Source organism: Scedosporium apiospermum (genome assembly GCF_000732125.1).
Source record: "Scedosporium apiospermum strain IHEM 14462 chromosome Unknown SEQ_SAPIO_0113, whole genome shotgun sequence".
Lineage (NCBI taxonomy): Eukaryota > Fungi > Ascomycota > Sordariomycetes > Microascales > Microascaceae > Scedosporium > Scedosporium apiospermum.
In genome coordinates, this window is record NW_015971814.1 from 1 (window position 1) to 26,774 (window position 26,774).

The 26,774-nt window shown below is 51.9% G+C and overlaps 4 protein-coding genes and 1 pseudogene across 4 annotated transcripts; 3 read left to right on the forward strand and 2 right to left on the reverse strand.

Annotated features, from left to right (window-relative positions):
- Positions 1–2,437: 2,437 nt before the first annotated feature.
- On the forward strand, positions 2,438–3,166 carry SAPIO_CDS7915 (annotated as a pseudogene; the record flags this gene model as incomplete).
- A 518-nt stretch (positions 3,167–3,684) lies between these two features.
- Positions 3,685–7,410, reverse strand: SAPIO_CDS7916 (ATPase; the record flags this gene model as incomplete). The annotated part of the gene is made up of 2 exons (XM_016789681.1): positions 3,685–4,443; positions 4,507–7,410. The coding sequence occupies 2 exons, from the start codon at positions 7,408–7,410 to the stop codon at positions 3,685–3,687; spliced, it is 3,663 nt and encodes a 1,220-aa protein (XP_016640661.1).
- Positions 7,411–8,121: 711 nt separating this feature from the next.
- SAPIO_CDS7917 (Uncharacterized protein) lies at positions 8,122–10,929 on the forward strand (the record flags this gene model as incomplete). The annotated part of the gene is made up of 2 exons (XM_016789682.1): positions 8,122–8,301; positions 8,365–10,929. The coding sequence occupies 2 exons, from the start codon at positions 8,122–8,124 to the stop codon at positions 10,927–10,929; spliced, it is 2,745 nt and encodes a 914-aa protein (XP_016640662.1).
- A 5,199-nt stretch (positions 10,930–16,128) lies between these two features.
- SAPIO_CDS7918 (Uncharacterized protein) lies at positions 16,129–18,407 on the forward strand (the record flags this gene model as incomplete). Its single annotated transcript, XM_016789683.1, has 2 exons — positions 16,129–16,716; positions 16,815–18,407. 2 exons carry the CDS (start codon positions 16,129–16,131, stop codon positions 18,405–18,407), a joined length of 2,181 nt encoding a protein of 726 aa, XP_016640663.1.
- Positions 18,408–19,108: 701 nt separating this feature from the next.
- SAPIO_CDS7919 (Uncharacterized protein) lies at positions 19,109–21,794 on the reverse strand (the record flags this gene model as incomplete). Its single annotated transcript, XM_016789684.1, has 3 exons — positions 19,109–21,153; positions 21,235–21,565; positions 21,693–21,794. The coding sequence occupies 3 exons, from the start codon at positions 21,792–21,794 to the stop codon at positions 19,109–19,111; spliced, it is 2,478 nt and encodes an 825-aa protein (XP_016640664.1).
- Between the last annotated feature and the right edge of the window lie 4,980 nt (positions 21,795–26,774).

Below are 26,774 nucleotides of genomic sequence, written 5' to 3' on the forward strand. Positions count from 1 at the left end.
AATATATTTAACCTAGCTTATATAACTTTTTAATTGACAAATAGTTGTACCCTATATAGTTCCTATATCTATAAAGATAAGTTAAGCTGATATTGAGGTACTAAACTGCGTACTTATTTTGTATACTCTTGTATAAATTAGCTTATTCTATTTGTTATTATTTTAATTTCTATTTTTTTTAAAATAGTTTAGACTATGTCTTTATTTTTATTATTACTATAATTCTTTTTTATTTTATTTACTATTTATTTAACCTTTTACTATAAAAGCTCTTATATGATGTTTTGAGTTAGTTATTAAATAAGATATATTTAGTTTATAATATCCTCTATAAAGAATAGAAGATAATCTATTAAAAGAAGATTTTATATTTTTTAAATTACCTTTTTATTTTAATTTGTAAATAGCTCTATCTACTCTATAATATCTAGTTAATCTATTTTTTATTTCTAATCTTATATTTTCTATATTTTTATATTTAATTAAATTAAATATTAATCCTCTAATTATTTTTTCTAATTTTTTATTATTAATAGCTATTAAAGTATAAGATAGGTTTAATAATCTAATAAAAATTAATTTTAAAATATATAATTAAAAAATAAAATTCTATAATACTCTAAAGACTAGTAAAGGCAAAGGTATCACAGCTACAATACAACTAAAATAGAAGGCCGAGCAGTCAGAACTATTATAATCCTAATACTAGCCTATTAACAATATTAGATAAATATAACTAATAATAAAATTAAGATAGTTATCTATTAGTAATAGAGTAAAATAGTTAAATAGTATTTATAAAATATAAGTAAGAAATATATATTTAAATATAAAGGTATAATTATACTTAAATTAATTACTAGAGAGTCTTAAAAGATAAATTATTTCTAATTTTTTATTATTAATAGCTATTAAAATGTAAGATAGGTTTGATAATCTAATAGAAGTTAATTTTAAAATATGTGATTTTAAATATTTCTGTAGTCACCGCGGATTTACTGAATTTTCCTACAAAATACTAAAATAGAAAACTTAGTTTAGCTAAAAAGTTTATTTTAATTTAATAATCTATATTTATAGGATTTTAATTATATTTAAAAATTAATTTTTATATTAATTAGTTATTTATATAAAGTTTTATATTTAAAATCTAAAATAGTTTATAAGTTTAAAAATTAGCTTATAATAAACTAAAAATTAAGATTAAAATAGCTAAAAAACTTTATAATATAATTATATAATTATTCGGTCTAATATTATAGTTTGATTATAGCATTTCCGCAATTAGTTTAGACATCGTATTTTCGAAATGAAGGATTGCATTGAGGCCAAGAGGCATGGTGATGAAATGATATATCAATGTGGAATCGTAGACCATGTTTGGAAGACTGAATACCTGGTAGTCGGTGGAGGAGGAACTCGGCCTCGTCCCGGAATTGGGACAGGGTGAGGCGCACCGCCCCGCACGTGACCAGATTTGGAGCAATCAAAAAACAGCATGCTCGACACCTCCACCGAAATCCCATCATTACCAATAGGAAGGGAAGATCCCGGGAGGTGAGCGACATATGTTTTCCGCCCTGCGTCTACCATCTTCCACAGATTGCGCGGGCAACTTCGCCGTGTACAACTTCAAGGCACTCACCCCCCGGTCTCATGACTCAAACTAGACACCGGGGCGACTCGAAGGGAAAACATCCTAATGGGCACGGCTGTGGCGAAAACGCCACCGCGCGTCGAAAGTGACAAAAGTACCCCAAATCAAAAGCGCGAGGCGAGCAGAAGACGGGCGAGGCTCTAAGGCTTGCCTTGTGTATGGGAAGCGCCTCTTGTGTAGCCGATGAGTCCCTTTTTGCGCTTTTGCACTCCTGTGCGCGGTGTATTTGGTTCGGCGACCGAGAAAGTGACTGAAACCTTTTTTTCCCCCTCGAAGAACGTCATCGGGCGGTGCCTTTCTATTATCGGATCTTTGTGTGTTGGTGTAGTGCCCAATGACTTTGGTGAAGGGGAGCCTCATCAAGCGCAGTGAAAGACCGGTTGAGCCGGTGTCGATGTTTGTGCAGACAAGGGTCATCCCCCCATTTTCTTTTTATATATTCTTTATCACCGGGACGGCGCGGACCAGTTCTAAGGGCAGATAAAAGGGACGCCCGGTGCGAAAAGGAAGCACAGAAAGGTGTGTGTGGGAAAGGGGGGCGAGGGCGAGGGCTTTGAGGCTCAATGGGCTTTTGTTTTCCTTTGTGGGTGAGGGGCTTGATGTTTATATATATATGGCCGACCTTGTCTTCTTCTGATGGTGGGAGAGGACCCCGAGTGTGTATTTGGATAAGACCCTATCTAGCTACTACTTTTAACGCTACTTAGCAAACGCCAGAACTCGAAAACATTTTCTTTTAAACTCCGATATTAGAAAGAGGGAAAAGAAGCAAGGGATACAATGCCTACCTCCATGAGGACTCCGTCAAGAGATCGTCGCCATCGTCCGCGGGGGCCTTCCCCTCCTTCATCCGGGGCCCGCAACCGCCGCCGGTCCCTATCCTCGTCTCCGGAAAGGTGGGTTCCGAGGGATGATCGCTCGCGTCATCGGGACGAGTACCGCGATGAAACTTCGCATGACGGTCATCACCGCGAAGACGAAGATCAGCGAGGCCGAACAAGGGATCGGAGGACTCACAAGCCCCGAGACGAACCCCATCGGGGCGAATCACGACCGCGGACCCCTACTGTTACCGAGCGGGGGAAGGAGCACGGTATTGGTGAGACGGCGGGGACGTTCCTAGCCTCTCTCGGCCTCGCCACGATCCTCCTACACCGCGCAAGATCCAAAGACAGGAAGAAGTCCTCTCATAAGAACCTCGGTGGGCAGTATGAGAGGGAGTACACATACCGCGCGAGGTCGAGATCGGTCGTTAGGGGTAGAGAGAGGAGAAGGAGGAGTGTTTCGCGGTCGAGGGTCGTGCAGCACGGTGATGATGTCCCTAGGATGTCTGGTGGCGAGTATGCCTACGGTTCGGGGCCTCTGGGGAGGGGTGGGGATCTCGAGTGGGATTGGAGGTATGAGAGGCGGAGGAGCTCGGTGAGGCCTGTTGTTTATGTTGAGGGTGTGCCGGAGAGGCGGTGGGATGGTGGGAGGGCCCGGAAGAAGAGGGTTAGATGGGCTCTTTAGGCGAAGTGAATGAGAAGAAAAGGAAGGGAAAGAAAAAAAAAAAAAGAAAATGGAAAAGAAGAAAGAAGAAACAGGATGGTGTCGAAGACACAGCATGGATGATGTACTATTTTACGATTTCCTTTGTTCTTGCAGGATTCGGGACTAGGTAGCAGATCTAGAGTGAACTTAGACAATGATCAGAACCGGCGTCCTTGGTTGGAATGACTTGATGGAATGTTCAATCCATGTGGTATCACAAGAAAAAAGATCCCCCCCCCCCCCAAAAAAAAAAAAAAAAAAAAAAAAAACCCCCCCCCCCCCAAAAAAAAAAAAAAAAAAAACAAGAAAAGACCAAAAGCAGCAAGACTCAGTTTGGTGATCCGAGAATATCATTGGGATCAAGTGATACGTAACCGTCTATATGCGAGTCCCCTAATGTGGTCCCAAACTATTCTCAATCTACGCGAAAGCCGCGACTTGAAAGGTCCTCACTCTGTATACCAAAACTTGGGACGTTCCTTTTCTCCCCGACTTGCTCACGCCCCCGAGCCAACTGAGTCTTCTCCTGCAGACAACGTCGCGTCCGTATCCCCCTCCTCCGCAGCCTTCGACCTCGCATCCTGCGCCTCCCTCTCTAAAACCTCATCAAGTGCAGTCTGCCACGCCTTCCCCCCTGTCCTGGATACCAGATAAGGGTTAATATCCGCAGCGAAATACTTCTCCCTCCTAGTCGTGCTCCTCGAACCCCCCTCCAGCGCCGACATGGCACTCCTCGTCTGACGCATCCGCTTCGCCGGCCGTTGCGGACCGCCGCCATTCTCGCTAAGGAGGGTACCCAGCCGCAACCGCTCCTTCTTGAGTCGCTCGTCGAACGCGACGATGGTCCGGACGAAGGGGGCGACGTCCAGGACGATCATGTTCATGGTGCGATCGAACACGGAAGGGTCGAGGTAGCCGACGGCACTGGTGGGGAATTTGTCCGAGGCGGCGATGGGGTCGAATGCGAGGCTCATGTCCATCCTATTGATGGCCTGGCAGTCTTGATGCTCGCCTACTGCGGCTCGAATGTTGGATACGGCGGATGCTTCGTTGAGAGGAGGGAGCGTGTGCGCGATGGTCTCGTTCTCATTTAGCTTCCTGAATGTTTCTCGGGCGAGGCATTTGCCTGCTGTCGAGATATAATTCGAGAGAAGGCGGTGGTACACTAGTAGAGGAGCGTCGAGGAGAGTACGACCGAGGATGTAGTCGTCCCTAGCCCGGCTAGTAATGTCCGGCAATGTTGGGTCGATGCGTTCCTGTTCAAAGTTAGAGATTAAATGACACATACTACTGGCTGGAAAATGGTTGAATCATCTTACCTTGAAGCCTTGGCCGAATCCACCGTTTGCGAGCAGATCCGCTGCGCTCATGGACTCGGCAAGATCCTCGAATGCAGCCAACCCCTCAATTGTCCGCTTTCCTACCCTTGAAGATGCATCGTCCGGATTGCATGCCACGAACGCCTTGGGGTTCTTGGCCTGAAGAAAAGCATCGCAGCTGACACCCCACGATTCCCACGTCTGATTGACGAGCTCCTCTTCCACCTCTTCCTGGGTGAGACAGCTAGCAATGACATCCCTCCCAAAGCAACTCATGCCAGCGCGGTATGTCCCCTCACTGATAACCCGGACTACATCGCCGTTCTCGTCGAGATCCGAGCCCTTGGGCCACCGAGAATAGAACCAGTCCATGCCGCCCCGTCTGTCACCAACCCCGATCTGGCACCAATAATTCAGGTCTGCGAGTGAAGCACGGAAATCCTTGGAACGCATTAGGTAAAGGTCTTCAACAGCCCGCCGCTCCAAGACGTGGCCCTCGTTCGCGGCAACGAGAAGCATTGCATCGACAGCGAGATCTGTTGGCGGGGCGTTGAACCTGAAAATTCCATGTAGGCTTAGGCTCTGCAGTGGCACAAGGCTCTCGTCATTGCAAGTCATTATAAAAGGCCTCTTAGACTGCGCAATGAGGGTCACGATGGTGGTCCAGAACTGCTTGTCCTCCTCGTACAAAATATCAACCTCTTCCAGGAGAATGAGCGACTGTTTCTGTGATTTTGACGACTGGGTGGCCTTGGCCGGAGCCTCTGGCTTGTCCCCTAAATCCTTGGCTTGAGGCTCGGGTTTCGCTACCGGAGTCGTCTTGGGTTTAAAGAAAGCTGCCATGGTCCTTTGCTTCCCCGACTTGACGTCAAGAGCAGTCTCGTCAGCATCGGTGTCGTTTCCACCCTCCGTCCCCTTCAACCCATTGCGTTGCTGCTGGACCAAGTGGTTACGCGTCATATCCCCGACTTTCTCAATGACATCCTTGCCGCTTCGACGACTGCTTGCATTGATCTCAAAGACCTCATAGTCAAGCTCCCTGGCAATAGCATAGACAGCGGCCGTCTTTCCGCAGCCGTGGGGACCGCTGATGACGACAGCATTAGTGAGCCGAGAATCCTTAGCTTTTGCGGCCAGATCACCGCACCGAATAACCGTCTTTGCGGATCCCTTGCCCTTCGGCGACATCCAATTGTTCTCGCTATCGGAAATCTCATCCAACTCATCAGCCTCGTCGTCACTGGACACGATGAAGCCATCCAGCTTGGCCCGCTTTTTCTTCTTCTTCCCGGGAACCCCACCGGCTTTTAAGGCTTTGCCCCGCGGGCCGGCGTCGGGGGTGGCGCCGGTGTCCACAGATTGGACCTTGAGGTTCAGAAGCCACTCCCTCAGCAGTGTGCATTCCTTCCCAGCCTGCAAGACCTCAGCGGTGGTTTGAGGGGCATATTTCTGAGCCCAGCATGACGATTCACAGTCAGACCTATCATATGCCGAGAGAGAAGATTTCAACGAGGTGAAGAGTTTGTTAATGGCGGGGTGGACTTGGTGGCCCAATTCATCATCGCTGGAGTCGACGATGGACGGGCGAGGGCGAGAAGGACCATGATGCGTCTTTAGATGAGGTTTGATTCGACGTTGAATCTTTGGCCCTGTCTCAAAGTGCTTCTGGGGAAGTCTGAGCTCGGGAGGCGGAGGGGGGATGTCGTAGGAGTTGGCCTGTCGGAGTGATGCAAGGATGGAAGAGAAGTTGATAGTTCGCGCGGTTGACTGTAGAATGGACTCACTATCCGAGAGGCTCACGGCGTAACCCTTTGACTTGCGCTGTGGGAAAGAGTGTTGCTGGGGCGGTGGTACCCGTGTGGAACAATCAAAGTCTAGAGCGCGAATGTGCGCCATGCCTTGAGGGGGCCACAGTGGTAGGGCGGCACCGGGTACCTTCAGCCCCGCCGACTTGATGCCAAAAGTGAGTCCCTGCTTAGGTGGTGCCGCACGGGGTCGTTTCGGGGAGCACGGGGTTGAGGAAAAGATGACCTGCCTGGGGGGCTTAGCAGGAGTGTCGGCAGCGTTTGGGGAACCTGCCGCGAGTCCTGCCTTTTTCGGCTTTCCGGAGAAGAAGGGATGGGTAGGTTTTGGAGTTCCGGTAGTGTGGGATTTCGGGGTTTGCTTGGAAACGTTCGCTGGTTGAGCTGCGTTGGCGGGTTGCACAAGGATTTGTTCAATTTGCCCTCCGAGTCTCTCCCGACTCTCGTCATCGTGACCGTACTTAATGCGTATCACGAGACTCTTTCGCTTGCCCTTTCGGCCCGTCGAGGAAGAATCAGATGCACTGGCCACGACGGACTCGCACTTCGGTTTCGGCTTGGGAGGAGAGCCCAACGTTCCTGTTTTCGGATTGAACTTGATGATCTTTTTGGACGATTTGGTTTCCGTCGAGGGAGTGCCATTCAGTGGCGGGTTGGAGAGAGTTTCGTGGGGCACCTTCGGGGGTATTGTCGAGTCTGGCTCCGTAGGCGGAATGGCATTTGGATCAGGGGATGCGTTGCACACGAGATTCGACACGACTGCACCAGGTTCAGGGCTATTCGATCCTATGCTCGCAATTGCCGCGCTATCCAAAGAACCCGTAACTTTTCTCCGAGTCCGACGGCCCTTTTCCTCCAAACTCTTGTCGCCGGCGTCCGTTTTCCTCCGCTTCCGAGGTCGGGTCCCTTTTGCTGTGCTGTCACTGGTGACATCAGGGGTCGTTGGAGTAGGTGCATTCTCAGTTATCTCCAGGGGAGCTCCATTCTGAGATGTAAATGCCTGTGTCGGAGGTCTTTCTCCAGTGAAGAAGGGATGTAGTTTTCTTAGTGGCTGTTCCTCAGCCATTGGGGAAATCATAGCAGGGCAGGTGAGGGCAGTCATTTGTAGAGGTTCGGGGTATCTCCTAAAAGAAGTCACATGCATCATCAGTATTAGACAGGCTGTCAAGATGGCATATCATTGTAGTTGAAGCAATAAAGCCATACCCTACTCAGACACACCTGCACAGGATCAGAGGACCGGGCTTCTAGGAACGAGGGAACAGGGGCATTGTTTTAGAGAAAATAGATGACAAAAAGGGGAGAAAAAGGACTAGTATAAGAAGGAAAAAAACAAGTAAGGTTGAGTAGCGTTCTCCTGAGAAAGGGGCATATAACCTGGGCGGGAAAGGACTTCAAGTGTTGCAAGTGAGGTTGTTCGTGATCTAAATCGCGGGTCGAGTCGCGTCTCCAAAGTTCAATTATTACTAACGCGACTTGAGTTTCAAGGGAAGGAGCGAGAGCGAAGCCTGAAGACCTCGACCCCACTAAAATTCCGGTCTGTGCACGGGTGTGGTTGGGGAATTTCAATCGTACTTTGTACATTGTACTCCAAAGGCGGTGAGCGCCCCTCCAACATTTTCTGCCAGCTGCCAGCCCAGTTCCTCAGAATTTTTTTTTTCCTCCTTCTGGGTCGCCATTTTCGCTGCGCCGTTCCTAAGTCAAGCGGCTTCATCTGCTGCGCCCGACATCGTCTAACGTTACCGGTTGTTTTTGATCTCGAATCTGGCCTGTTCTTCTGGGTTGAGCCAGAGTCAAACTTAGCCCAGCCATTATGTCGGCCAATTACAAGATACAGAAGCCCTACGTACTGGCCGAGCTCCCCCGGCCTTTGGACCAAACGAAGGGATCCTATGTGATTGGCGAGGTCTTTGGACACCACCCGAGCCATGGAAAGAGGAAACGGCCGGAGGTTGTCGTTGGAATCAATGGCGAGGCTGCAAATCTATATGATGTATGGGAATGCTCAACCGATTTCCAGGCAGGCAGGCACACTCCTTGCTAACAAGCTCTTCAGGTCTCGGCCTCGAGATTGATCACGTCGTATCCGATCCCTCCCCAGCAAACCTTTACCTGCTCACCGATATCTCTGAGGATACGTCTTCTTAAAGGTCAAGGTATCGCGCGCTACACATATATTGCGACCCGAGATTCGACGGGCCAGTCAATGATGCTGTTTAGGGACATCGTCGATAGCGCCGGTAAAACCACATCTAGCTCCAAGACGCGCCACCTAAAAACATCCTCCCGCATTCGCTACATCGGAGTTTCCCCTTCTATTACTAGCTCTACTGGACCCGAAAACGTGCATCGCCTTGTGGGAAATCTTTTAATCATTTGCGCTAATGGCGACGTTATCTCCTTGGACCCCGAGACTCTCGAACAGAGGTGGAAGGAATCTGCTAGCAAACTCTCGCGAGATGAGATGTCAACCCCAGTTTCGGAGTATAGCGTTGAGCTTGTTGCTATGACAACTGCAGCCGATGTCATTGACGGCATTTTTGAGGGCCGGAAGGATGCCTTCGCGGCTGCCTTCCCACAAAGCCTGGCAGTCAGCGAAGCTAAGCCCGACACTCTTGTGTTCGTCTCACATCTAGTGAGAAACGGCGTTCAGGAGAGGCAATTGTCTGTTCTAGGAATCCTGCCATCTGAGAATTCCACGGCCTCGATGCAACATATGCTACAACTTCACGTTACGCCGATCCCCAGTCAGCCAACATCGAACGCGGAGACAGTCTACGATTACAAGCTTCACCTCCCGTCCGGCTCGCTGCTTGAGCTGCAGGATAGCACTCTGGTAGTCTATAACATCACTAGTGCTATCTCTACCATACGGCACACCCTCCTCATGCAAGCCGCGACGTCGTATCTTCGACTTTCCGGACACTCGATCCTAGCCGGTTCGCCCACCCACCTCAACTTATATAACCCGACCTTCCACTCTCTCCAAGCTACCGTCCCCCTAGACCTGTCAGAAATCACCTCGAAGCGCGGAAGCGAGCAATCCAAGTCTGCATACACCCTTACCGCTTACTTCCGCCGCCTCGACGTTGCTGTAGGTCTCTACGACAATCTTTTGGTTGCTGTGCAGGTCGACCCCCCTGCGTCCGGAGGTAAACGTTCCTATGCCGACGGCCTCCTTATCGATTCCATCGGAAAGGGTGCACCGAAGGATGTCCCCGTGTCTGCGACTAGGCCTGGCAAGAAGTTGCGCTCGTCCGCGCTATCAACACTGCTCCCCGGTTCCATAGCAGGCAGCTATATGTCGACGTGCATACAGGAGATGGATAAGGCGGATGCGCTTTTGGTGGACGACAACCTAGCAGAATTCGAAAAGCTCCTCGCGAGCAAGTTCATGGTTGAGCTAGCGACGACGAACGAGGATGAGGAAAGTGGAACAGAGAACAAATCCCTTCCTGACTGGACATGGCACTCGAATCCCTCCGATTACCCGATCGTCGATCGCCGCTGGGTACTCTACGCTATTGGCCGAGTACTTACGCTGGATCCGAACTGTGAAGATGCTGATGGCGCAGTTAAATTGGCGCTGGCAAGCATCAACGTCCTCATCTACCTCATCGTTGCGGGACATCTTACGCTTAGTAACATCCGGGCCGCCTTCAGAGGATTAGACCTAGGACCGGAGCTGTCGGATACCGTCCTCGCGGAAGGTCTCGCCCTACGCTTAGCAGAGGTTGACCCGACTCTGGAACTGCTCGTTAACTACATTCTAGTTACCAAACTCGGGCCTCCGGAGCTGCTCATGGGAATTCGCGCCATCATGAGGAGTCTCGACTACGTGACGGACTCTCTCAAGTCACCGCCAAAGTTTTTAACACAGGAAGCGCACGAGAGCGAAGAGGACGAGGAGATACGGATGGAACTCGACCAGCTAGACCGACAGATCCAAGCAACGGAGTACCACCTCGGCGACCAGAACAGCACGCGCGCAAACGGCCTCACGGCGGCACTCGCCAAGCTCAGCACGCACTCTTCTCAGACGGTAGTTAAGGCATTACGCACATGCCTCAAGGCCGACGAAATCTTCTCGCTCATCTTCCTCCTCCGCGCCGAACTCGTACGGGGATCCTGGACGTCGAGATACGTCGACGTCGGATACGCGGTGGCGGGCCAGACGCAGCCGGAGGCGCCGCCGGACGATAGTATCTGTCTGATTGCGAACCTCTTATCGCGCTGCGTCGACGCCGTGGGGCCCACAGGATGGCTCCTCAACGACTCGCTCTCGTCGGACGTTGAGTCCGAGACCGGCGACTTTCTCCGGGCGCTGAAGCTCGAGGTGAGCGCCGCGCTGGAAGGGTTAGAGGAGGCGGTTCAGCTGAATGGTCTTTTGAGTGAGGTGGTCCGGTACGGGACGGCGGTGCGGGAACATGGCCCCGCGGCGCTTTCTAAACTTCAGCGGGCGGAGGGTTGTATGCTGCCCATTGGGCTCAAGGCTAAGCAGGCTGTGGCGAAGGAGAAGGTGGTGTCTGGTGGGGAGGTGGTTAAGAGGTCGCAGCGAGAGATTGGGCACCTCATCAGCCAAAAGGTGGCGTCTTATTCGTTGGAGAGGATTACGTTGTAAACAAGGCCTCGGGCCTGAGGCGGATTAGTTGTATTACGATACCAGAGAGTTGGAAAAGCTAAGTGTCTGTGTGGTGTTTGTGGCACAGCCTGGAGGTGGGGAGATGTCTGAAAGATGACTGGCTCGGGATGATGGTCTTACAATGTGCATCTTTGCGATAACCGGTAGGGTAAAAAGAAAACATAAGATGGATGTAATACTTTTGCCTTGGAAAGTTGATGATTTTTTTTCTCCTTTTTTTTGTGCTTGTGTCACAAATATGCTGCAGTATACCGGTTTTACTCTTCACGTCTCCCTCGTTTGTGCAGGCTGTGAAGGGCTGTCGGCACAACTATTGAGAAGCTGACACTCGGTCAATAACTGGGCTGAATTTAGCATTGATACGGCCTCCCAGAGACGTAGAATGTAGTTCAGGAGTAGTATGGCACTGTTGGCTGATCATGAATATCTCTATGACGAGTGTGAACTAGACTTGGCAGCCTCATCTTCATGATCAGTCTAGAAGTGAAACGAACCGGCTACGAACGGGGCTTACGATTTCTGTAAGGCCACCACTACCTCCGGAGAGGGTGGCCACGAGAACCCGGAACGGAGACTATGCCTTCCGGTGTGCCTCGTCAAAGTCCGGAAGCTTATGGCCTTGAAGTGACGATATCATGCAAGTATCCGCTGTGTCTCTACCCATGCGAGGAAAGTAACTATCTCGTAGCCTGAAAATAAACTGGCGACCGGGTGTCGTGTCAAACCAAGATTACCCTGCAAGACTCATATTGGACGATTCACCGCTCCTTTTCCCGAGAAGACCTTTCCACAAGAGCCCCGAAATGTTCATCGCCCTCGTTTCCCTTTAACGCCGACTCTTTCCATTCATCCCAGCCCTGGTCAACCCCAAAGACCTGAAGGATAGCTTTTGTCAATGGCTCTTTCTCGCACCAGGCATTTCTCAAGGCAACGCCTTTGGCTCTAGAGAAGGTCATGGAGAGACTCGGCGTAGAGAGATCTCGTTTGGCAAATGGGTATCTCTCCGACTCTAAATAGAGGCCCTTCCAGACCCACAGGCTGCCCGCCAACTCCTCCATGAAGAGAAAATGGGGCCCAATGCCATGGTCCGTCCCTTCGAACGGAATGCCGAACAGAAAGGCTGGCGGTGCCGGTACCATTGTAGTCTCTAGTAACTTTAGCTTTACGTACTCGATGCAAATCAGATATTCTGTGAGAGAAACAGGCAAAGTCAGAGACCCGCGGGGGCCCCATTAGCCACGACGGGAATGATCCGCCGTGAAGACGGATGTGAGCCTGGTAATTGGCACGCGCAATAAGAGAGCTCAGCCCGGCAGCCTTTGAAGGATATTCGATAGTGCAAGGTTTGCCATTGTTGAGGCTGGAACGTGTTCGCAAGCTGCTTCCTCATTGATCTGGGCACGGAGGCGGTCGATTTCAGAGACCATCAGCGCGTTAGAAGAAGCGTCGTCCATGTCCTCTCAATGTGTAGCCTCAGTTAGTGACATATTGCGCTACGGTAAAAAGGGGTAACTCCAACCCGATGCTACGACAACGTGCGGGAATCCTGCTGCATATGAAGCCGATGGAAGTAGCTGTGCCACATGTCGCATCCAGCTCCAACTACTCAGTACACGGGCGCTCGGTCTCCGAGCTGTCAAAGACCCCCCTGCGCCATTCCGCGATTTGGTGATGGAGGCGTGATATTGATATTTCGGTGGGGCTAAGGGGTTGGAGACGGAGGAAGAGTGAGTGCAGGACAGGTGAAGCACTGTAGGTGCGGAGATGGACGTTACGATGATGCCTACCGCCTAGCGTCCGTCGAGGACGGCGGAACCAATGTAGTCCAATTGTCACTTCTGCATTGCTCGTCTTGAAGGGATCTCTCTGCGAGAGTGTGGCTGGGCCAGGCATGTCTCAGACACGGGGGGCTGAGTTTCTCCTCTCTTCCAAGATGAGCTTAGGATCGACAACCTGGACTGTGACATCAGGTAGATTATAATCGAGGCTCTAAAGCCTCATTTATCTTTAGATCTTCATCCGATATAAGCCAAATGACGGGACGAAAGAGTAAACTCATTTGCGGTGGCGAAATAAGCCAAGAGAGAAGGCTCTCCACAGGAAGGTACTCCCTTGCGTTACGGGGACTGGTTCTAGAAGGTCACGATGCCACCTTGTTTCTCGTAGCTCAAGTGGCGCAGCTTTGTATGATCCAAAAAGGTGACACTAATATCGAAGGCTCTGGTTTTTTTTTTTCTTCAAGTTTGTTTCGCCTCACTTTTTTTTTCTCGTGTCCCATCCGCACACTGCAGGGGGAGTTGCATGTCGACGAAAGCTTAGCGAAAGCTGAGCCCGTTTGAACCGGGAAACGCGGTTGATTGAGGCGGAAGTCCTAGCTAGTTTAGTTCCGGAAGACTTCTTCGTGTTCCTTAGGTCTTACGGTCGTGCAGCTGACGGGTAAGGGTCTCCGGAAAATAGGCATCTACGCAGTTTCTACTTCGTACTGGATCCACGATGGGGATTCGAAACCTTCGATTGGGAATTGCAGGGTAAGGGCATTCATTACCTGCACCTGGAACGGGGCAATGCAAAGCTGCGACCGGGGGAGATTTTCTGGATGTAAGGGATGACTGGAGTGGATCTGGACATCTCCTCCCTTCCATCTATTGATCCGAATTGCGAAGGAATTATTAGACTAGATATCTAGCCCTAGTAATTATGGCCGACGTCACAGCATGGCATCTCCGATTGGACCGGGAAGAGCCCCGTTTTCTTGCCCGGATTGTTTTTGTTTGCTTCTTCTTCGTCTTAGAGAACACGATCGCCAATGCCCACGTGGAGGGTAGTTAATGCCAAGGATAGGAACGAGAATCAAGGAAGATGCACTCGAAGGACGAAGGACAGTTCCAAGGATGAAAGCATGACGTTATGAATTGCCGACAGCACGGCGAAGTAACAGACAGGCCTCCAGAGGACGTTTATTTGTTAACCGTTTTCGTAAAGTTGTCCTCCGGATGCAGGAAATGTCCAATGTGGAAGATCTCTCCTGCCACTTCTCTGGCTCCCTGCTTGGTGTATGTGGATGGGAGGGTTGACGGCTGTTTCGCGTTGCTGTGGCTTGAATGGCTGCAAGTTAGACATTGGTGTGTCCCCGTCAGACAAGAACAAGAGAGTGGCTGGTTCTCAGCATGGTCGATACGGAGTACTCGAAATCCATGAAGATTCCAACCAATTGGTCCGCCCGTTGCAGACGGTCTGTACTCTGTACCTCAGTCGCGGAGGGTCCTCGTACTCTCCTCGATCCAGCGCAGAGCGCTGCAGAAAGCAACAACCTCTTCGATGGGATACTGTCCGAAGCTTGGGCGTCGCCGAACATGAACACGGGGACGAGCACAGTCCTTGACCAGGCAAGGCCAGCTAAACGACGCCGTGAAACCCCGGTCACCTCAGTTTTCTAAATTGGAAACCTTCAAGGACAGGTGACGGAGAGGTCACAAGGCAGGCTGTTAATTTTCCTAACCCACGGTTCCTCGCCTGACAGCCCCGAGCGCCGGATACTGTCTGGAGCTTTTCTCGATCAAGAGATCTTGTGAACTCGTTGCTGTTCGTAGTGGAAGGGCAGAATGAAGAATGGTGATCGATGCATCCACTGGATTATCGGCAATAAGCAACGAGGCTCTCTTAGCTCGCGCCAGGACCAATTGTCAAAGTGAGGGGAATCCCTGCGCCACCGCTCGGGAGCGCCCTGAACTCCGAACCAGTTGACCAGTACGAGATAGGGCACGACTTGTTTCTCTGGACCCGTTCCGGGGGAATCCTGGCAGCACTCCGTACGGCGGGATTGCCACCACGACTTCACAGTATATGCGTCACTGAGCACGAGTGATTGATCAGCCAGCTGTGACGAGCCTGACTGCCTGGCTGGTACACCAGAGTACCACAAATCGCCGCGGAACCTGCTCGTGACCATAACCATGGTATCTTGGCATCTCCATCAGGATTCGGGACCCTGACGGCGTCTGCAGCTTGGTATCAATTGTCGATTGATATTCTGCGATATTAACACGCAGAACCCGATGCTGTTCTCTGAAGACCTCAGACTGAGCTATCCTGCCAGATGCCTCGTACGGAGTACAAGCCTAGCCCGGAAACAGTAGTAGCTCGTGATATTAGCCCTGCAATGGCTGCGGTTGCCCACTGGCGCCCGCCGTGGTCCGCGCAAGGGTCTCTTATTCTGCGTTGAGAAGGTGCATCCGTTGATTCGATCCGTGTCTCTGCATCAAATATTATGCACGAAGCAGTGGTGACTGCTTGTTTGGTAGGCTGACATCATGGCCCCGCCTCAACTCCAATGTCAAGTCCCACTTGACCCTCCGTCGCTCTCTCCGTCACTCTCTCCTCCTTCCCTCTTTGTATCTCTCGACAACCGGGTACTTGCCTCTACCTTCGTACCTCGCTCCTCTTTGGCTCTTGGAAAGAGCGAGTTGAGCCGTGATAGATACTTTGTACTTCGTAGTCGCAGCCGCAGTCACTCCAGTCATTCCAGTCACTGTGAGTGACCGTTTGACTCTGGAACTGGGCACTGCACCTCTTCTGGATCCTGTTTATTGAGGACTCATCCTCCATCCGGACATGGCTCAGCTGCTGTCTCGGAAATCCTCCTTTTCTTGCCAAGCCCTCACCCGTCTTTCTCTGCCTCTGCCCAATTTCTCACCTTACTGTTCCGACTCAATCACTCCATCACTCCCATCGCTAACACTTGTATCATATTCTCAACCTGCCCACCGTAGACAGCCACAAGCTGAAATCCCAACAGTTTCGTCTTCGACTTACACTCTCCCCGGACTGAGGCAAAGAGAGACGGGGGTGTTTTGCATGTGCACGCCAAGCACTTCGCCATCCGGGAGCCTCGTGCCACTCATATTCGTTCAGTCGCCTAGAGAACCCATTACGATCACGATCACGTTACGCTATTTGTTGTGAGCCGTTCGCCCTACCCGAAGCAAGCGGCAAATCCCCACCATCTCCGCGAGCCTCGTCGTCGCCATTTCGCGACGATCGAACTAGGATATAGTCACCAAAATCCTCCCCGCCCCCGGTCTCGAGAGCGATTGATCCTTCTTATTCGCAAATATTCTCCAATTATTTATGATGAATCCAAACCTGCAACAATCCACACCCACATCACATACATCACTGATGACCGGCCCCACTTCGATCCTCTCCAACATTGACGCTGTCAGCACCTCGGCGCTGGCGCTCTATTACCGGGCCAAGCAGGCAGGGTCCGATTTCGACCATGTCGTGCCTGCCATCTCCGGTTTGTCCACCGCCCTAAAACACCTCAAGATCGAGGCCGGCGACCCTGATTCCGTCCTCAACTCCTCCCGAGGCCCCGTCTACTACCGCCAGCTCACCCCCGCCATCGAGGACTGCGAATTTACCCTAAGCCAGCTCGAAACCGTCCTTGCCAAGTACGAAAGCGGCGCCATCTCCGGAAATGAGCAACATGACCTATTATCGCTCATCCGCAAAAAGCTCGACGAGCAGAAGCTAGAGGTCGACTTGTTCTTGGACACCGTCCAGCTGCAGAGCCCCGTCAAGACAACGATCAACTCAGACGACAGGAACCTGGACGTGATAAAAGACAAGGTTGACGCCATCGCAAGGAAGATTTTTGCAAGGAAAGATTCGGGCTTTGTCGATGACGAGAACGCTCTATGGGAACGCTTCAGGGATGAGCTGGAGCACGAAGGTTTCTCGCGAGAGGTTCTGAGAAAACACAAGGTTCGTCCACGTCGTTGCTCACCCTTACCGCCTGCTGTGTTGTGTATAGATTTGCCTTTTCAGTGCTGTGTACCGTGAAGCTCATGCTTTTTTTGTAGGAAGTTCTGAGGGCCTATATCAGAGAGCTCGAGTCTTCCGGCACCTCGGACAATGGCCAGCCAGCCTCTGTCCGTGGTCTGCTCGAACGTGAAAGACCGCGGCATCACGAACTCCCCCATCTGACCACGTCGCCGACATCTTACCACCAGCCCAAAGACAGGAGTCCCAGGGACCTGTATACCCCCGTAGGAAGCGAAAAGTTTAGCCCTTCGGTCAAGGTTTCTGGAGATCACCCCCGCCACTCCAACGAGACTTTGGCCTTCGCGAACCGCCATGATGACAACGAAAAGGGTCCTCCAGATGCCGAATCTTTCAGCACCCTCATTTCCACTCAAGATCTACTTGGCATGGACCGGCCGAACCAACTTAACGATCTGCCTACCCAATTTAGCGGCATGTATGTCTCTCCCGCCATCATGCAAGCTATGCAGAACCAGAACTACAGCTCGTCACCGCCATCGGGCTCACCCAACGATCGATATCTGTCAGCAGGAGGCTTCAGTGCCGCGGAGGGTTATACACCCCTCAGTGCCTCACCCCGCTTCGTCCCTCCGCTGTATGGCGAAGCTGGTAGTAGTCCACCACCTCCCTATGGCTCCAGCCCCCCACGCCGCGCCCCTCGCCTCAAGCCCGACCAGAACGGCAACGAAATTTCCTCCGACGCTATCTGGACTAAGCTTAACCGTGACCTCATCAGCACAGTCGTGCTGGATCGCGCTGGCATGCGCTTCGAGGCCCGCCCGGACTTTGTAGCTGTCCTCGGTGTCCTGTCGCCCCAGCAGATTCAAGAGTTTGCGAGACAGAGCGCTGAGGTAAGAGAGGCTCGGCGCCGCCATGAAGCTGCGAGGAGTTACCCTGCTTCTGGACACCTGAGGAGGCAGAACTCCGCGACGCCGTACCCGGTCAGTGATAGCGGGACAGAGAGCGACGACGACGACGACAACGACAACTGGAGCGAGAGCGAGACTTCGGAGGAGACGAGGGATGCGCGCCCCGACCACAAGAGCGGGGAGTCGCAAGACGACGACAAGGGAACAAAATCGTACCCGTACCCTTTCATCGTGAATCCACCGAGCGAGCATGAGGAAAAGACGTCTCCGTCCAGCACCGTAAAGCCGAAGCCTATCCTGAAGAATAAGAACGTGAACAAAGTGCACTTCGGACCGAACCCTTACGAGACGCCCGCTGACGACTCGGAGCGGAGTCCGAAGGATAGGGATCGAGACCGCGATAGGGATAGGGACAGGGACAGGGATAGGGATCGGGACCGGGACCGAGACCGAGAGCCAGACAGGGAGGATCGCGAGAGGCGCAGGAGGAGGAGGCGGAGGGACGAGCACGGCCGGGAGCACCACCGCGACCACGACCACGACCGTGATCGAGAGAGAGATCGCGATCGCGATCGGGAGAGGGACAGAGATCGGGACCGGGACCGGGACTCCCATAGGCGGCGAAACCATCGGGAGAAGGATAGAGACGATAAAACTAAGCGGAAGCCAAGAGGCAGCGATACTCTGTATGCTGCTGGCCTGGGTGGTGCAGCTGCTAGCTTGCTAACCGTGCTTGCCGAGGCGGCAGCTGCTGCGCTGTGATGGAGCTTCATTCTTTTCATATCTTTTCGTTTCTCATACATTGGCATTTCCTTTTGTGTTTTGCTTTATTCTCTACATACGATTATTAGGAAGATGGTGTGTATTGTGGCTCTTTTTCCCTATTTCGTTTGGCTGGGAACATCTGCATTTGTACCACTGTCTTAGATGGCCCTGGATGAGGAGACGAGAAGATGGGAAGATGTGATGGATGGTCAAAATGGATCAGAATAATGTCGCACGAAGTCATGTCATGTCACGATTATATATAGGCAGATACCCTCAAAATATACGGAGAGAGAGAGAGAGAGACGAGTGTGTTTTGTTTTCTTCCCAGTTGAGGCTCTCCTGATGAAGTTTTGGTTACTCTAATTAATCTTTGAGATAGACGTGAACTTTTTGTTTCCGAAGAAGCGATGTACTCGCTACCGCTCTCTCCGTCGAGCTGCTCTTCAGATGTGTCCCAGTCCTCCTCGCCGAATTGTATGAAGGGGCCTTAAAGAACCGCATGATAATATATTTCAATCAAAATACGTAACCTTCAAAAACGAATGCGCCATGTTGCAAAGGGACATACATCATCATGATACTATCTATCCTGTGCTGTTGCATCCATATCTATCGATGTATCCCAGCCTGCTATACATTTCGAAAAAAAAGAAAGACACCCTAAACTATTAAAACCACCAAAGACTGCTGCCTCATCAACCCGACCGCGCTCTCCGCCCCCTCCCTAAAGTCTCCTGCTTCTCTCCCTTCATCCTCCCCAAAATCTGCGCCCTCGCCTCCGCAGCGCCAGGGTCATCGTACCCGACCTGCGTAAGCGTCGAATGTCCCTCCCCATTCCCCTCACCTTCGTCCTCTCCGTCGACGACGGATACGCTCCTCGCCTTGCTATCCGAGGATCCGGGCGCCGATTCCTCGGAGACCATTTGTCTTAGTAGACCTGAGGTGGTGGAAGACGCGCTCGCCGCGCGGCCTAGGATACCGCGTTTGCGCCGGTCTTTGCTGCCAGCCGTCGTTTCTGTTGCGTCGGCGGTCGTGGCGGTGGTGGGGTGCGCGGAGGTGGAGGGGTCGATGAGGGAGGTTAGTTTTGACGAGAAGGCGAGGAGTTCTCGTGCTTGGCGCTTGGAACGTTCGCGTTCGCGCTGGCGGCGGGATTCTTCTTCTTCTTCTTCTTTTTGTAGTTTCTGTTGGGGTTTATCTCCTTGGGAGCGTGGTTTTTTTGTGGGGGGTATATCTTCTTCTCGAACAGGGCCGGGGTTTGAGGAGGCGGATTCTGATGACGAGACGGTGTTCACGGCTACTTCTTTCAGCGGTCTCGTCGTCGTTGCCATTGGGGCATCGCCCATCGTAAAGTCATCCCGATCATCGAAAATGTGTGTCCGCGCCGTATGGAAATTCCTCGCGGACGCCGTCATCGCAAAGCTCTTCTTCGCCTCGGAGGGCGCATCCCCATCCTCCTCCTCAAAATCGACGGCGAAACCGCCGATTGTCAGCACTTTAGCTGGGGGTTCCGATTTTGTCCTCTGCATCGGCTGCTTCTTCTCCTCCGCCTTCTTCTCCTTCTCGGGATCTCTCTGTCCTAGCTCGGGAAACATGTACGCTCCCAAAGGTACCTTCTCGCCTCTAGCTATGCACTCCCACAACCACTTCTCCCCAACGACAGGGATCCCATGTTCGAGCGCAAGCCTCAACTTCTCCTTCCTCACGAGCTTCAGATCCTTACATATCAGCAGCGAGCTCCGCCTCCTAAAGGTCTCATCGAACCGCGCGCCAAGCTGCTGCACGGCCCTATCGAGGTGGTGCAAATCTATGCCCGAGAATCCCGCGCTGCACACCGTGAGGTCCTGGAGGCCCGGGATGGGGAATTTGGAAAAGGGGCGGCCGAGGACGTGGGATTGGGGATTGAGGAGGGTTTTGGAGTGGATGCAGCGCTCGAGGAAGAATTCCGTTACGATTTGAGGGGTGGTAGTGGTTTCGTCGGAGTGGAGATTGGAAGGGAGGGATGTGGGGGAGAGTTCGGGCGGGATGGAGGGCGAGTCTTGGGGGATGACGAGGAAGCGGTGCCAGGGGTGTTCGGGGGCGCGGGCGAGGCAGACTTCGTCGAGGGTACGGCAGACGCGGCCTCCGAGCGCCGTGATGGTCTGGTTTAATATGTCGAACTTGCGCTGGTCAAAGCCATGGATGAAGAAGAACGAGGTCGAGAAGATGCCGGCGTCCGGTTTCAGTCGGGGAAGAAGAGGGGCGGGCGCCGCTGCGGCCGAAGCTACGTCGTCGGCACGGGCGTTAGCTTGTTCCTGCGCCGACGCTTGCTCAATGGCGACATCCTTCGCACCGCCGCTACTATTCCCGCCCAAGATATCCCCCCACACCGTCTCCCTCTGCGAACTAAGCTTCATACTCGCCGTCTTCCTCAACTTGCGCCTCGGACCCTCCGGCTCGACAAACGAATTCACAAGCCTCTGCCTCTTCCCCAACGCCACCTCCGGATCGTCGCGCGCGCCCTTCCCCCGCTCCTCGGGTGGGAGTAACGGGTCGTAGTACTTCTCGTCGAGGATCATGCCGCGCTCGATGGTCTGGTTGAGCCACTCGAGCGAGACGACCTTGAGGCCCCATTTGCGCGCGGCGAGGTACTTTTGGCCTTCCGGTTTGGCTGCGATGAGGTGAGTGCATTTTCTGTTGAGCTCGCCGGAGTATTGGGCGCCGTTGGATGTGATTTTCTCTTGGAGAGCTGTCCGTTCCTCGACTGGAAAGAAAGAAGAAAAACCGTATGTTAGATCTACTACACAGGACAGGTGGAAGGGACTTTTCTGGACCGAACACTCACGGTTCAAAAACCCAGTGAGACAAACCATCAACCTCTTTCTCCTCGGCGGCTCCTCCTCATCGAAGCTAGCAGCTTCGGCCCCGCCGGTCTCCAGCGGCAGGAGCCGCCACTCCTTCTCGAGGGCGGCGAAATCGATGGGCGCGTCCTCGCGCCATAGATCCGTGAGAGCTTCTATCCAGCCGGCATCCATGGCCTTGACGTGGGCCAGCGACTTGGCGGCATGGCGGTACTTTGCAGTGTCATAGTCACCAACGAGGAGGTGGGTTACTTCGACGGTGAGGTCGCCGGTGAAGATGCCGCCGAGGTTCGTGGTTTTTTGCTCAATATCTTTCTGTTTGCCGGGAGAGAGGAGTGCGGTTTGTTAGCAGAGGTGGCTGGAAAGAGCTTGAGGGGAACAAGCTAGCTAGAGCTATAGCTACTTCGAGCTTCTACATGGAGGGGCAGTTGGAGGGGCATACAGTCTCGTTTGGTGGGATGCTCGTGCAGCACACGACGATGCCCTTCAAAGGCTTGGAGGGGTCGAAGGCAGCTGGTACGCCGCCCGATATATCTACGTCCATAATGGGGGTGGCTTCTCGGATTCGAGGCAGTATAAAGAGATATAGAACAACAACTCTTGAGGCTTGATGTTCACTGCGTCATAACCGGGGATTGAAGATCTGTCGTGTACGCTCCTCGCCGACTAGGCTGCGACTGCCGAACGCGACTTCGCGGGTGGCCAGGCGCGTCTGACAAGTGTCAAGCCAAAAAAAAGAGTTGGAAGTCAATTTGGGGCTTCCAGAACAATTGTCGAAGACGTCATTGGTCCGGGATTGACAGCTGCCAGCGTCTGCCATCTCACGTAAGCTCAGCGCACAGGGCAACTTTGCCAAATACGAACATTGAAGTGACTTTGTGCAAGCACGATGCACTTCGCAGTTTACAATTGTACTTCGTCCTTCGTCAGTTTCCTTCGTTGTGCAGGCCAAGTTGGGGGCAGGCGCACCGCACGGCTGTGGTCAGATTTCAGAATCTCAGCTTCTTCGGGGACCATATCGGGCTTCATCGGGGACCAGATCCATGTCAAAAACCCCAGATTGACTCGACCGGGACCCTCCGAATGTGATGGTTTGCCCCCTGCAATGCTTCCCAGAGAGAAACCATGAAAGTGATCAACTTCTGTTTCTGGTCTTGTGGCTTGCTGCCACCACCACCACACAACGACATCCCTGTCCCCAGACTAATATGAAATGGGAAGCAGATGCAGAATAAGCCTGAATCTGACCCCCACCTTAGCGAGAGCCAGCTTTCTCGCTCTCTTTTTTTCCCAGCTTCCCCTCCCCATGTCTAACCGGATGGGGAAGCTTCTTGGGGGAAATGGCAAGCGAGGGCGCGAAGAGCGAGGGATTTGTTACAGCTCTTCGAGATCGAGACGATGGGGCGGAATTGTAGATGATGGCTTTCGTCACACATTACGAAGTACGCCTCTCTAGGATCTAGGTGTGTGGGATCTAGATGAGGGAAAAAAAAAAAAAAAAAGGCGTGTTGGAGGCGAGAGGACGCGCAGCCGTCAACCCGGGGACAGGCAACGTAGCCCTCACTATATTTCCATAGTGTCTCGCGATGCACCGCGATGAAGCGAAGGGTGGTGGACAAAAGAGGACGCGAATACGGTCCCTGCGCCGCCCCTCCTCGTCAACTATCAACTTTCAAGACGCCTGTTAACGCCATTGCTCGAAAGTGTGTTTAAGTGTTATTGGGATGGACGGAGCCAGGATCCCAACTTGGCCGGTGCGGTGCAAGACGATTACCATTAGCTGCATCGCGACTGGAGGGAAGTGAGAGAAAAAAAAAAAAGAAGGAGAGAGAGAGAGAGGGGGGGGGGTTACGACAGACAGTCACCGGAACTGTGCAAGGTTAAGGCGAAAGCAGCCTGAGCAACCGCACCTGCGCATCAATTCACTTGCTGAAATTAAGATTTGATGCGCAGCAGCTCAAAGCGAAGGGGCGGGACCGCGGTGACGACACACCCTCTTCAATGTTGGCGCACGACCTGGAAAAGAGAAGATTGATGGAGCGCCGACAACGGCGTCCTTCTTCTGTCATTGCGAGACTCTCTGTTAGTTGCTAGTTTATCTCAGATCCTGCACTACACTAATAACTGTGGATGATCAGTTCCGTTTGATTGCGACCCCGATTCGTGGAGACATCATCGTGAAACATCGTACGGAAACGTGACCTTGGAGTATTAATAGTTACAAGTACTAATGAATTAGTGTCGTTTGCAGCTTGCGAGGCCAAGAAAGAGGATTGTGGTGTCCACGATTTCGCGGAAAATAATCTAAACTAGCAGGCGCCGAGATCGACTGGAGGAACAAGCCAACAGGAGCCGGCAGCGGCAGATGACGACCAAGTTAGCGTACTTTTGGACTTGATCATCTCTCGTCTGTCCAAGGTCCGATGGATTGCCTGAGAGCGGGTCTCAAGTGGTGTGTTAAAAGGATGGTCAGTCCCGGTCTCCAGAACGGATTAAGTTGCAGCCTTCAACTCGTTCCCCCCTCTGGAACTGGGGAATCCTGGCCAGCATGATCCCCCCTCCTTTCTTCGTTTCTGCGTTTCTGCCGTTCCTCTCGCTTGCTCGTGACAATAATTGGATCTCGTAACTGACCACTCTCGGTACTAGATACTTTATGGAATAGGTTGATTTCTTAGGTGGGAGATCGTACGAGTTACTCCCCCCCATTCACACCCTGCACTGCCCTTCAAGCATCAAGTATCTTGTATTCCTTCGTTCCCTGCTCCATCCTGGTCTCTTGTCTCTTTCTGACGAATGACGGCGCGTCCAAAACGCCTTGCATCGCGAAAAGCAAAGTACTTGGCAGTCTATAACAATAATCTCCCAGCTCAACCACTCATTCTCACGTACGAAGTACGGCTGGGGCACCGCTGCATCTCATCAATCCGGGGTATGATCAATTGCGTTGCGTTGGCTGGGTCGCCACCACCACCACCACCACCACCACCACCAATGAGTCCTTCCCCAGCCGTCAAGGACAGTATCAAGACGTTCAGGCTGCAACTGCGCCCTCCCTGTCCGTATATTATGCACGAAGAAGAGAGAGGAAAGGGGTCTTGGGGACTGAGGTTGTTGAATGCTTAGATGGGGGCACAGGTGTGCATCGTTAGCGAGGGGGGGAAAAGCCCCAGAAAGCTCAAGCTCGCTGTCCTTGCAGCATGTGGTAGCATTGGAAGGGTTCTAGTCATGCCTGTTCGACGATGGAAGCTCTCTCATTTGTAATCTTGTTTGTGCCATGCCTCCCAGTTGCAGCTCTGTTGCATCTCTGTTGCATCTCTGTTGCATCTGGATGTGAGCTTTCCCCGCCTCTTCTTTGTGCTTCGCACATGCTTCGCATCAAATGTTATTATGAGTAGTACAGACCTCGAGCAAGATGTCGTGGACCAGTCCGCCATACCTCAGTGCAAGCAGCAAGCAGGGCAATTTATTCTTTACGACGTGTCAATTCTTCTCTCGCCCTTCCTTAGGGGCCCGCTCGCAGGAAGGAAGATCTCCCAAAACCTAATACCACCAAAGCTCAGGTGCAGCTCGCTAGCTTGTTTAACATTAATGAGCGCCACAGACCATTCTGCATATCAGCCAAAGCAGCAATTGATCTAGCTGTATGTCCCTGCGATCTCTCTTGTGATCGACTTGTCAGGACCCTTTCTTCTTCTTCTCCACATTGCTGTCGATCCGGGATTACCCAGGAGGTACTTTACAGGTGTAATGGCATCTTCACGAGACAGCCACACTCCTGCTAATAATGGCTAGGAGTGCTGCACGTCGATGGTTCAAGGTTGTTGGGTTCGGACGTTTTCTCACCTACCGAGATCTCTGAAGACGTCCTCAAATCCCGCGTCCAACGACGTAGAGGATGTACACTACTCTGCACACGACAAGAATAGCACACTTTCATCTTACTTCGTAAAACACTACAGCCATACAGGCCAAAGGATCCACTCTGTGCCGCCAGGCCAAGAACTCGCTAGCCTGGTGGATCATTGTTGCCCGAACACTATGGTAGGGCGGGTTTGGGCTGAGAGCTCAACGAGTGGATGAGCGACCCTTTCTGCAGATACTAGCAGAGTAGTAGTCCAATGTTGTGAATCGTGTATATGCAGAGTCTAATGGTCTGCATATCGTTGGCGTGGTGTGGCTCGTGAAGAGGATGATCCCTCTTTACCCCTTTTTTTCCCACTCATACCTCTGCTCTGCCTGGGCTCGACGGTTGGAGGAGGAAGAGGCGATGATGAAGCGGAGCATACGAAGGAGGGAATGAACAGCGGTCAAAATTAGCGTCCGGGAGGACCCTTTCAACGGCTACCGGCGTTTCAAGTAACGCAGCTCAAAGTTAAAAAACTTAACTTGTCCTCCTCGGTACAAGCAGTAGAAGTAGGTCTGGACCTCCAACTTCACTCTGAGCAAACTGTGATATTCCGCAACCCGTAAGACTGTCTCACCAGACCAGTGCCGACCTGCTCTGTGACGTTTGACTCGGGACAGAGATACTCCGCGGAGTTGGCTCCTGCGAACACCTGGCACATTTCCGTCTTCTCTTCAAACTGGGAAGCCCGGCTGGAAATGTGTATGAGTACCGTTAAATACTTGTCAAGTTTCAAACCTGTCCTCGGGGTCTCACCGTTGTTGCCTATTGGCTTGTCGTAGCAGCGAGTACTCGTACCTGATTGAGCTCAGACAACGCCACCGCCATCTTCGCGGACTGCACTGGCGCTTTCAAGCGGATGAGGAGCAGGCAGGGTGTCTTCCGCGATGCTTGACGCTACATTTGATATTTGATATTGATCCTCGATCCTCATCACATTGATACGCTACTCCGTGCAAGTGAGAGATCCCCCAGTCTTCCTTCGTCCTTTGGAGAACGATCCCCTGTCGGCTCTCCTTATATTTCACATTGCTTTTTCTGCGTAGCCTCGAAGCCGAGTGCCTCGTGTGTGTCGAATGCGTTTGGATCTTCTGTTTCGATGCTCCCCCAACTAACATCCATGTACAAAGAAAGGTATTTATTGTATAGATTGATGTACGGAGTATTAGGGGAAGAGACATGGGGTGCATACATTCAATTGATCATCCTTCGTACGCATACTACTTCTTACCTCCAGTCAATTCCTCAAAGCATTCAATGGATTAAACTAAAATCTAATCTTGCCATTGGGGCTCCTCAATGACGCCGCAGCCGGAGCTTTTCTCCGCCAAGTCATCTTCATCTCTCTGTCTCCCCGTCCCCTGCCGGGTGTTTTTCTCTCCTTCGATCTTCACGCGTTTCCATCGCCCGTTTTCTGCTCGGTGCCGGACTGATCTCCACCGCCCCAAGGATGCGGACCCCCGGGGCGTTCAAACCTTCAGTGCTACGGTGCCCTCTCGATTGCTGTGTGTGCCGAGTCTAGCGCGACCTGCTCGTTCGAGGTCCTGAAATCATGCAACAACAGGAGACCCCAGATCCGGTTTATTGGAGTCTTGGCACGCTGGGCAGGACCAAGAGCAG